Source organism: Vipera berus (genome assembly GCF_964194415.1).
Source record: "Vipera berus genome assembly, chromosome: 2".
Lineage (NCBI taxonomy): Eukaryota > Metazoa > Chordata > Lepidosauria > Squamata > Viperidae > Vipera > Vipera berus.
Genome location: NC_138203.1, coordinates 265,194,972 through 265,207,358, shown reverse-complemented (window position 1 = coordinate 265,207,358; position 12,387 = coordinate 265,194,972). Strand labels below are relative to the sequence as shown.

Sequence of the window (12,387 nt, the reverse complement as noted above, 5' to 3'; positions counted from 1 at the left end):
TTAAAGCGCTAGACTCATCACGCTAAGTAACATCACGGAGAAAAAGAACAGACACGTAACGAGGAAGACTGCGTCGGAAGGTCGTGGCAACTTCTTTTGTGCTCTGGAAGGAGTAGGAGGCAGTTTACAGATCTGTTTTGGTAGCACGATTTACATTCGCCTCTGAGGCGGAAACGGGAAAGCCAGAGCGAACCAGAAGGAAGCCTTTCATTCTTCGGTAACTATTAAACAAATCTTCCCTAATAGCTGAATTTTTTGATCCGAAAGAGCCATCTGTGCACATCATTGTAACAAGGGATTTCTTTCATTCCATGTCTGGTTTCCTCTGTTTTATCTTTTACCTTGTAAATCCATTGTCTCTGCTCCTCTACATATACGCGGTATCACTGTGAAAATGTCCTTGCAGTTTCTCAAGGATGACAAAGGTAAGGATCAGCTGCTTTATAAAGGATATCTGTATAAGAAAGTGCGTTCCAGCGGGAACAAAACATTCTGGAAGTGTGCTGAATACCACAAATACTGTTGTACAGGAAGGGCTCACACAAGCCACGACCAAGTTATAAAGTCTTTGCCACATCTTCATCCTCCCACCAGGATGCCAACAGAAGCTGACCCAGTGCCGTATGGTGTGAAAAAAATCACCATGGGCCATACAGCAAGTTGTGATGCATTGTCAGAAGTTCGTACCAAGAAATGGTGTACAAACCATCCAAGCCAGACAATACAACGTTTGAGAGCATGTTTGAAGGCAAGCCGCCAACCTTCACCCAATTTACGGGAATCTGTCGCCGCTGTTGAAACGACTGTTAAAGAGCCAATTGTGCCATCAGCTTTAACCTCTCCTGGCTTTCATGAGTTCACCGACAGCTCTATGGACCTGCCAAACCCCGGTCTTTGTAAAGAGAAATGTGCTCTGAACTCGCCTTCAATCCAGGCTAATCGGGAAGCTGGTCGACAGAAATTCCGCCGATCCACCCTCCTCCCTGGAGTAGCTCTGCAGGAGATTCTGTCCCGGTTGAGTACTGCAGCCCTGCAATGGCTCTGTCCTCAGGAGCACAGCAAAGACCAGATTGTGGACATGGTCATCCTGGAGCAATTTCTCAGTGTGCTTCCAGTGGACCTGCAGACATGGTTGAAAGCCCAGGAGCCAGCCAGCAGCAAGGAGGCCGTTCAGTTGGCTGTGGCCTATCATAAACAGGAATCTGCCAAGCCCATTCAGGTGCTGGGGAATGGGGTATACTAAGGATGTATTGGAATGGCATTATCTTTAGAATGGAAACCTGTCAATGTAGCTGATACTTAAACATGCTAGAAGTTTTAGTGATGGCGTTAGTGCTCCTGAATTCACAGGAAGCGGTGCAAGCAGTTGTGAATGGAGAAAAATGTCTGTTTGGCCTCTGGATAGAGAGAGTCTAATGCTGTAATCCTTTACTTACAGCTAGAACATCCTTAAGGAAGTATTTTGTAAAGGAGGGGAGGGGTCTGGTGAATACAAGGAATTTATTTGAGGTCTGCAGCTTAAGGAAGGAAAAAGCTTTATCTGGAGTAAGAAAAGCAGGGGATGACTCATTTTCTATCCTCTAAAATAGCCAGCTTTAATTTCCTGACAGACTCTGTGTGCTTTCCTCATTTAGAAATTGGGGAGAGTGAAAGCTGGTCTAGAATGCATATATTGTGAAGGACAGTTTTTATCCTGCTTCTCTTACTGCTCTCAAAGGCCCATATATTTTGGAAAAAGAAAATACTTCCCGTCTTTGTGTTGATACAGGCTAATTGGTACTTAATAGATTCATGCACAGATTGTGCTGCTTACATGTAATCTGGTTATATAACCAACATGGATGCTATGGATTTGGAATCTTTACTGATGCACAAAAGGAGGGGTCTTTTAATCAAAGACATGTATCTTCTTAATCCTCAGCTTTTCAGTAAATGTGGTCCCACAGTAATTGTCATCAAGTATTCAGTATTTTTGTAAAGAAATATGAATGTGCCTGCAAGATGCTAAAATTTGGAACAGTGGAGGAAGGTGTGGAGCTAAAATAAAATTAGAACTTAGCAAAATAAGTATTGGAATAAATACATGTATAATAAATATACCTGTATCCCCACGGATAAATGGCAAATTGCCAGGCTGCTACAGGAAAGCATTTGGGCAGAGACAGAAAAAAAACTTTAGCGTATTCTTTTTTAAAAATATATATATTAAGTTTTATCAACAGGAATAAAATGCAAAACAGAAAAACACATCCAACAATAAAAATAATTGTGTACAAAAAAGAAAATAATGACACAAACATCAAGTAAGTCTAACATTGAATATACAAAAAAAAATCCACCCTGGCTAAATGTTGAAAAGAAAATTAAAATTAAAAATTATGAACATGATCAAGTCAATAATCCTGGTGTAGAATTCTAAAGTCAGACTGGCTGATTCTGCTTATTAGTGCATCTGGTCCAGAACTGCCTTTTCCAAGTAGCACTAAGTCTCTAGTAACTTGGAGGTGTGAGTTTTTCTGGGATCCTTTAAATAGAGATGCCTATGATTAAGTGGGAAATCTCCATGCTGATCATGTGCTATAGTTCAGAAGCAAGGTATGAAGGAAACACTGATCCACTTCTGATTGTTCAAACAAAAGGGATACAGGTAGTTCTCAACTTACAATAATTCATTTAGCAACTGTTGGAAGTTACAACAGCACTGAAAAAAGTCATTCATGATGGTCCTCACAACCACTGCAGCATCTTCATGGTCATGCCATCAAAATTTGGGCAGTTGGCAACTGGCATGTATTTATGACAATTGCAGCATCCTGGGGTCATGTGATTGTCATCTGTTGACTTTCCAAGCTGGTTTCTGACAAGCAAAGTCAATGGGGGAAGCCAGATTCGCTTAACAATCATGTGATTCAATTAACAACTGCAATAATTCACTCAACCAATGACAAAAAAAGGTCATAAAATTGAGCATAACTTACTTGAGAATCACTTTGCCTACCAATGGAAATTCTGGTCCCAAGTGTGTCATAAGTCAAGGACTACCTGTATTCAGTGTCATAGTGTTCTGTACCAGCCTGCTACCGGCCCCGCAGCAAAAGCAGGGACAACCCCTTTACAAACGGCAAGAGGCTGGAATAAAGCCTGCCAAATTTATTCACATAAAACAGAGCAAGACAAGACACCAACCATAACACACGAGTTAAGAAGCAGGAACAATCCAAGCGGTTGCCTTCAGCAAACCAGCCCTCCCACACATTCCCCTTAAATACAGTTCAGGGTGTGGCCTCTCTGTGCCTCCTTCCGAGGTGCCCCATTGCCTTCCTCTGTTTACTCCTGACTGACTGCCTCCTGCGTCGGGCGTCCTTGAACAGGGCCAGCTGTGGGTCATCTTCATCCACGCTGTCAGGCTCACACAGCTGGGTCTGCATCGTGACCAGATGAGAGGGGCCTTGCTGGGGGCTCTCATCAAGCTGTCCAATCCCCTCAGCAAGCTCTTCAACACCCCCCTCCTCCTCCTCTGAGTCGTCCAACCCAACTGCCGAACCCACAGGCTGACCCTGAATCACAACACATAGTGCCTCTAAAATGTAGAGCAGGGGTATCAAACTCCTGGCCTGTGGGCCAGATGCGTCATGCGGAAGCCGCGCCCACCCCATTGCTGGCAATGGCAAAATCGTCCCAATACGTTCCACGACGTCACGTGACGTTGCAAGTTTGACATGTCTGATGTAGAGCAATGCTTGCCAAACCTTTTCTTTCATTACCCAAAACCACCTATCAAAAGTCTTAACCAACTACAAGGACCTGTCATAAGTCCTTTTCTTCAGCCCCGTCGTGACTTAAAATGGTCACCGAGCGAACGATCATAATTGAGTGACTATCTGTATTATAAAACAATATTATTGAATGGCTTTGTCATTTCAACAAATTGCCATTAGCAATTTCATCTAAATAGGAATACTTTGGAAGATTTTTGAATATATTTCACTACATGTGGCAAAGGCAATTTAAATACCCCTATTATGGTAATGGATTTATGTGTCATTATCCAAAGAAAAACTTTTGACCCATTTTGGGTAATTTACCCAGATTTGGGAAGTTCTGATTTAGAGAATCCATTTAGCTGTTATGGTTAATATATGTTGCTAGATTTGGAGCCATCCACACCAGTTTCCATTTATGGCAAATTGTTCTGAAACAAAGCAATGGCTGGAGAACAGAGTCTATGTGTGAGTTACATCAGTGAAGTGCATAATTGTCTAGTTGGCAGCAGAGTAAATTTGGAGAGTATGAAATTTTCACTTTCCATATTGATAATTTTTGATGGGTACATAATTTCATATGTACCCATCCAGTAATCATGTGTGGTACATTGCTTATTCCCCTCTCACCAATTGGGAATAAAACTAGACTTAACCTGGATAATCAAAGGAATTAGGGATAGTGCTGATATTTGATCAGTAACTCCATCTCAAAGTCTTTGCAACATACCATGCAATTAATAGACTAACCCCTCTGATTGTTTTAGGATACGATAACGTTTGAAGATGTATCTATTCATTTCACTGAGGAAGAATGGACTCTACTCAACCATAAAGAAAAAAACCTTTACTGGAATGTCATGCATCAAAATTATGATAATGTAGCCTGTCTGGGTAAGAATTCTGGGGAAATCCTAGAACAGAAGTCTTCTGTAGATTAGAATGCTAAGGCAACTTGTTACTTTTTAGACGTTTTGATCTACAATTCCTATAGCTTACAAGGGTCGAGTAATTGGAGCCAAAGGCCAAAAGATTTGAAAAGCTCAGATTAATTTACCTTAGAACTAAGTTAAATTCTGAGTGATGTAAAAATATATTATCTGGGTTTATCCAAAATGTTTTGATTAGCTGGTAGCTTCACAAATCTTGGCATGCTGTCCAGAGCTTCTTGGACAGGCTACAAGTAGTCCTGACTCTCCACTGGTGTTGAACTTCAGTATAACAGACCTCCCCAGCAGTATTTATGACCTGGTTCCAACAGCCACCCCCATACAGTCATGTGACCATATTTTAGGCATTTGGCAACCAGCCCACATTTATAGCCATTTGCAGCATTACGTGGTCACATAATCACATTTTTTAACAATTTTGCCAAAACCCAGCATTTACATCCAAACCAGCCCATAGCAAACAATTGGTTTGCTAATTGCTGTGGTGGTTGCTTTATGATTGCCATGTTTGCTTAATGGCTGCTGCAAAAAAAGGACATATATCTGGTCACTCGCATGGGTAACCCACTTTATGACCATCATGACTTACAACCGTAATGGGCAGGCTCTATTATGGTCATAAGTTGAAGATTACCTGTACACAGCAGAATATTAAAAAGTAAGCTGAAATATCATTTGGTTGCACACAGAGAGCAAGTATAACCATCCAGAATAACAGAGTAAGTTATGGTGGTATATAAGCTTAATAAAATAATAAATTCTACGCATTGGTAGAATTTTTAATCTACTTAGAATACAGAGCTTTTATAAAATTATATTATGTTTAACATTATGATCAATTTATTTAAACAGATTTTTCACTGCAAACAAATATTGGTGGGCTTAAGGGATGTTTTGATTGTTTCTTTCCTTTAGCAAGAGATCAGATCAAAGAAAAAAGCCAAGAGGAAGAGCCTTTGCAGGAAATCTTTGATCCAGCAGTGGAGAGGCTGGAAAAATCCAAGGAGACAATTTTACAACATCCTGAACAAGAGTTGAATAAGAACTGCCTGAAGAACCAGCAAAAGAGAACCTTGGAGAAGGAAGAAATATTCATTCCTTCTGAAAGAAATGTGATGGGACCAGACAGAGACATAATTCTTCTAGGCACCGAAGTAGGGCTGCAGAGTCAATGCATACATATTGATTATGGAGAAAGTGGTGCTCTTGCAATACCTATTATCAATGATCAGAAAACCCTGAATGAGGAAGATCTAACAGGCTCATATGGAATATCCAATAAGATACATCTCCAGAATCTTAAGCAAAATTTAATCAGAGAGGAACAAAATGATACTGAAAGACGACAGTCAGAAAAAGAGAAATTTTATGGAGGCCATTGGAGGAATCCAGCCCATCATGAAACTGGAACAAGTTGGACTGCTGTGTGCGCAGCCATTGACGATACAGAACAAACTGAGCCACTAATACTTGACAATCGGGGAGATTTTAGATATGTAGATAAATCATTGGAAACAATTGTGGAAAGAATTTCTCTAAGTCCTGATCCAGATCCAATGCTCATTTGCTCAAAAATATGTTCTGCTGAGTTGAATGAAAGTACGGATTTGACCAGTGAAAACCAGAACATTCCGGAAAGTGGTCTGGTTAATAGTTCAGAAAATGAAGGAGTGCTGGAGAAACTCAGTTATTTTGGAAGTGTTTTACAGGAACCTGCAACACAAATTCCTCGTTCAGATGTTCAACAAGATTCAGAAGGCCAGTACAGATACACCAGTCATAGTAATGAAGATGGCGCTTCCAAAATCAGCCTTGGGAGTCAGTTGATTACATGTCCTAAGTATAAACATATTAATTCTTTCAAAAAGTATGCCTGTGCCAACCCTGAGGAAATCATCAGTAGCCTTTCAGCTTTAATAAAACACAGAAGAGCTGACCGAAAATATTTCAGTAGAAGAAATTTGAAATTCCAGTCTGGAGCACATCATAGAACTCACACAAGAAATAACCTCCAGAAACGCTTGATTAGGCATAACTGGTGGTACTTTAAACAAAACAGAAGCTGGCTTTTTGAATTGGGAGTTACTTTAAAGCAGTTCCCAAAGTTTGATCCCATAACACTTAACACCCAAATAGGTGAAGCTTTGTACCTGGCTGTGCAAATCATAAGGAGGTTTTCTGCAACTGGGTTTTTCTCTTCAAGTTCCCCCCAAATGCAACAACAGGAGAGATCTTTTCCACTTCCCTTTCTAGACAAAATGGCTCCTGAGCCTACCTTAAGCCAGGTAATGACTGTGCTACAGCAGCTGGCTACTAACATTGCAGAAATCAAGGCAGCCATCTCCAGCCTGCATTCCACTGTAACTAGCCTCCAGAATGGGTATTTCTCTGAGTGCACTGTTGAAGCTGAAGGTGGGATTTCTGATTTGGAAGACCCCTCCCAAAAGACCAAAGTTCAGCCCCGGCAGCCTTGTAATGATATTAAAACCACTGAAGTCAAACAGGTGGAAAAACCCACACAGTCCAATGTAAGAGCTAAATTGTGGTCATCTCTGAATGTAGAAAAAGGCACAAATTCTCCTCATCTCTCCCCAATTCATGTATCAGGAGATTCATGAAGAAAAGATTAAGTTCTCAAACTGACAAAATATAGAATTATAGAATTGGAAGCACCCATTTCCGGAACTAACATTTATTTATAGTAGCATTTGTAGAAAACTTTTCAAAACTGCAAAAAGAAGCAGTAATGATCATAGTAATGAAATGAAGTGTTTCTTGTGTCCGTGCATTGATGGCTGAGCATGGAAAAAGGAGGTTTAAAACAGTTTGCTGTAATCCCCTTGTTCAGAAACAAATAAGATGGCCTCTCAGTGATCTTCTATCACACAAAACATAATATGGTGAGGAATATTTGTCAGAAAAATTTCCTCTGGGAAAAGATTATGCAAGTAGAGAGAAACAAAATAGTGGTTTAAAAAGGCTGACCCTTTTTAGAAAGAAGAGAAGAAAGAAAAGGAGGCTTTTAAAATATGCATTATCTAATGCAGGCGTGTCAAACTGCCAGCCTGAGAGCCAGACGTGTCACGCGGAAGCCGCACCCACCCCATTGCCGGCAATGGCAAAACCATCCCGATACGTTGCGTGATGTCACATGATGTTGCAAGTTTGACATGTCTGATCTAATGTGAGGGAATTGTCTACCTTCTTAGACCACTCCATATAACTTTCTTTTAAGCATAATGTTCTTGCAGCTTAGGTGTTCACCAAAATGCTTTTGAAAATAGGATTCTGTCTCTTTATGTGGATGCACACAAATACATAGTTTTGAGTGTGCACTTCTATGCACTCTTGGGTGCTTTTCTTGGAAAGAGAATCAAGTGGTTCACTCCTGACTTCTTCCATGATATGTGTTTCACTTCTCAGCCTAGATTAGATCCCTGGAATCTTTGATAGTCTTCCATCCAAGCACCATCAGGCAAAGTTAGTTAAATGCTGCCATTTTGCTAAAACAATAAACTGTATGGGCTAACGTGACATGTAGTCCAGTTCCCACAGCGACCAAGTAAATCCACCTCTTTATGGGAATCCTACAAGCAGGCCAAGGCTTGTAGAGAGAGAGTCCTCTCAGAATTTGTCTCCATAACTTGAAAAAAAACTGTCTTTCACCACAATAGTTCTATTTAGGAAACGTATCTTTATAGGTTTCTCTTCATAAATGTGTCAAAACTCCTTTGAATTCCAGCTAAACGGCCTGGGAGCAAGCGCATCATGGAGCAGTTGAACAATGTAAGGCTGCGTTTTGCTGAGTTTGGCTCAGGTGAATGTTTTTCATTTGGTAATCTGAATATTTTGAGAAAATATTTTGAGGGATGTTTTATAGATTGTGCCTTCCCACCTACATACCCACAGTAGATGCTGCCTCCAGAGAAATAGGCCTGGCTCTGATTCTTCTCAGTGCCAGCCAGGGAAGGGTTTATTACGCCAGGAATTTTGAATGATTAATGTGTTAATTTTAAGCTTTCTTGATATATATTTTTTTTTGGGGGGGGGCTGCTGCTTTTTTTGTATTACTATTTTATATCACTTTATTGTTATGCGTTTTAACTATTCCTTTCTTAATATATATTTTGATGGCTCAAAATTTAATATGGTGATTTTAAAGTAAACAGTAAGGTATCCAAGCTGACATACTTTGGCTGACCAAATCTGAGTTTGAAAGCTAAGTAGCATCTGCCTGGATAATAACATGGATGACAGAATGACAGGCTAGAAGGGAAAATCAAACACATTTCAGTGATGAACTGTTTCTTTATTACTACCAAAAAAAAAAACCCCTCTATGAACATACTTATTAATTTCTGGGAAAAGTAGATTTTCGACTGTGGGATACACATTTCAAAAATGAAATTAAAAAATACATTGACATTTTTCCCCTCTGCCCTTTGAAATTATCTCCCATTTCTTAAAAAAAATCAGTCTCGGACGAGTCAGGTAGTCCTCATTTAGAGGCTGCCTCATTCAGCAACTGTTTGCAATTAGAGTGGAGATGAAAAAGTAATTTTGCAACCAAACCTCACCTGTATGTCTTTCGCAGGTCTGGAAAGCAAAGGAAAGCTGAAGAAAGATCATAAGCACAGGCACAGTTTCACTTAGCAACCGCATTGCTTAATGACCAAGCTGCCATTCCCAATTGTGGTTGCTAAGAACTACCCATACTTAGCACTTTATTAATAATAACAAGAGTTGCTACCTAGCAACTCTGCAAAGTAACAGCCGGAGCTCTTGATTAAGAGTCTTGGGAGCGTCTGGGAGGAGCCAAGTATTGCTGCAGCAGTGCTGAATCATGTCTAGCTGTCATTGCATCATTTAGTAATTACTCTTACTGGGAAAAGCTGGTAGCTCAGGAAAATATTTTTTATTACCATCAAAATTTCTCTGCATTTTTTTCTGAGTCTTTTAATGATTCCTTACTTTCTCTGACCACATACTTCGTAATTTTCTTTTGTCTCTCTTAACACATTAAAAACATATTTCTCTGAACCAGATGATCTGTCCCACACTCAAACCTTTTTGCACTTTTGTATCCTTCGCTAATTATCTTAGTCTTTCATTTTAAACCATCAAATCGATCATTTCAATCATATCTATTTGCTGTGTGAATGCATGCATTCACTTATCTGAAATAAACAGCTTTTTCTAAACAAATTCACCAACCAATAATGATCCTCGTTCATTTGGGGAGTCTCTGAACAGCCCAACTGCTTTCTCTGTACTCTCATTTCATTCTCATCTATCCATTCATGTCAGTTAGCAAAATACAATTCCCAAATTCCTGCTTGTTTCCATGCACATTGCCAACAACCTTGATTGATTATGTGCCATTAAGTCAGTGTCAGGTCTTCATGACCACATAGATAGATGTTCTCCAGGATGATCTGTCCCTATGTTGTCCTTCTGGTCCAGCAATTCATAACCCTCGTACATATTTTAGCCTTTTCCTTCCTAATTAAATTCAAATCTTCAATCCCATGTATATATTCATCAATGCCAGACACACTTCTTTCACATGTATTTCATCCTTCCATAAACAACATTATCTTCCTTTCAGTTGTTTAATTTCACTTGTTAATTGAACCTCCTTATTCCTCTTACATTCCATGTCTCAATCTTCAATACGCCATGGTTGTCACTGGAACATATTGATCTCTATGACCCATCATGGCTTTGGGTAATCAAAGCTTTATAATATGATGTTTTTCAGAAGAGAGAAAAATGCAGACCAGGTAACAGCCCTAGTCCCACATGCAGCATTCCCTAATGATGATAAGAACAGTGGCCAGATTACCAGAAAGTCAGCCAAAGCCCATTTTTATCCCACACACGTTCATGTTATCCTAGGCCAGAAAAAGTCTAGGGTGTTCTACAAAATATTAGGTTAAAGATACCAATAATTATGTCCATGCCATTTTTATTTGTTTCATTATTTACAAGAATAAATTGTCATACATCAAAAGCAAGGTGTCTCCTCTATGGACTATGGAATAAAGAATGGTGGATACCATTTTATTGTGTCAGATTGAATTTAATTCAAATTGGGATTCTTTGGGGAAAAGTGGAAATGTACTTTTGGGCCACATCTATTCCAGGACTGTCTGTATCCAGACTTACTTTCCAGTTTAGACTTTTGCTAGGCAGAATCCAGCAAGAAGCTATTGTTCATCTCCAGATTTTGGGAGAAGAAAATGACTTTTCAGGTCAGGTAAGAAGTTGCACAAAGTAACGTGTATAATACAGTCTTACTGAGTGCTCTCTTCAGAAAAGGCTGGTTTTTGCATATCAAAGAAAATTACTTTGGCTCAAAGAAAAACACAATTTTCTAAACTTCAAAAAGAGGCATAAACACCATGCTAAAATTTTAGTATCATCTTTATTTAGCTTTTAATTATAAAACCTAAAATTCTACATAAGAAATACAGCAACTTCATCAAAGTAACTGTTAAAGAGGGAAGCATAAATTATCCTATCAACATTCAGTCAAGAGATTTATTGCCTCATTGATGTTTTTTTTAATTTCTGAACAGAAAACTGGGTTAGATGATATTTGTTTTAGTTTATTAGCTGTTCAACTCCAATGGATTTATGACAATGACATCAAAAAGCATCATTATCTAAATTAACACCTCAGAGAAGATGCACACACAACAACCACCACCAGAGGGCCTTGGCTACTAAATCAGCCTGTTTCCTACAAAATCAACCTCTATTATTTCTAACCAGGATACCAGGAGGATGAATTTCCTAGATCAGCCAGGCACTTTGCCATTGTGGGGTACTCTCTGCAATCTGAGGTTACTAGCTACTTCTGCTATGAAATTCTGCACCTGAAAGAATTATTTGTATTTACTAGCCGTCCAACTCCAATAGCGGCAGTTTCTCTTAAGGGCCCAACTGGAGTGAGAACTCTGACCTCACCTGCCACAAGTACTATCACAACCAGCAATCAATCAATCAACCTGAGCCTCTTGGTACTGTAATTGGAAACCGACTAGGCCAGAACTCTTCAAACTTGGCCGCTTTAAGACTTGTGGACTTTAATTCTCAGAATTCCTCAGCCAGCCATGCTGGCTGAGGAATTCTGGGAGTTGAAGTCCACAAGCGGCCAAGTTTGGAGACCCCTGGTCTAGGCTCAACTAGTGGAAGCAAGCTCAGCTTTTGTAAAACTCAGTTTTAGCCTGGATACCAAGGCTCAGTCTGAGATGCTGATTTAGGACAGAGGGGTTCACTTTAACATTCAAAGGGACCATGCTAAACTGAAAAACAAACAGATATGTATGTATATGCATTTTTTTGAAGAGAGAAACCAATTAGAAAACATTCATTTCTTATATGATTTGCCCTCAGAAATACGTATTTTTATTGTGGCTTTCAAATACCAATGTGGGAAGTCAGCCCCCCAGAGAAGGAAAAATTAAAAGGGCAGAAAAATATATTTCCTCAAAGGATCTTAAAGAGGCAGAAAAAAATGCCCAATTTTTTTTCTTAATATCCCCAAGTCTCCGTCCCCCAAGCAGAAACCAGCTCTGTAGAAATGCAGATGTAAACCATTCAGGAAAGTTGAAGCTAGAAGATTAAGAAGACAAAGACACCTAAAATCTACATACCCCACCCAAACTCTA

At 39.6% G+C, this 12,387-nt stretch overlaps 1 protein-coding gene across 1 annotated transcript; it reads left to right on the top strand.

The window, feature by feature from the left end:
- LOC308662061 (uncharacterized protein) lies at positions 1-11,015 on the top strand. The gene is made up of 3 exons (XM_081317479.1): positions 1-217; positions 4,529-4,655; positions 5,627-11,015. Exons 2-3 carry the CDS (start codon positions 4,622-4,624, stop codon positions 7,327-7,329), a joined length of 1,737 nt encoding a protein of 578 aa, XP_081173605.1. The 5' UTR covers positions 1-217; positions 4,529-4,621; the 3' UTR covers positions 7,330-11,015.
- Positions 11,016-12,387: the final 1,372 nt, after the last annotated feature.

What these genes read in the sequence shown, in the direction of transcription:
- LOC308662061 (XM_081317479.1), top strand. Translation starts at nt 4,622, where the DNA reads ATGCATCAAAATTATGATAATGTAGCCTGTCTGG. An exon ending in TGATAATGTAGCCTGTCTGG is followed by an intron (nt 4,656 to 5,626) that starts GTAAGAATTCTG and finishes TCTTTCCTTTAG; the next exon opens with CAAGAGATCAGATCAAAGAA.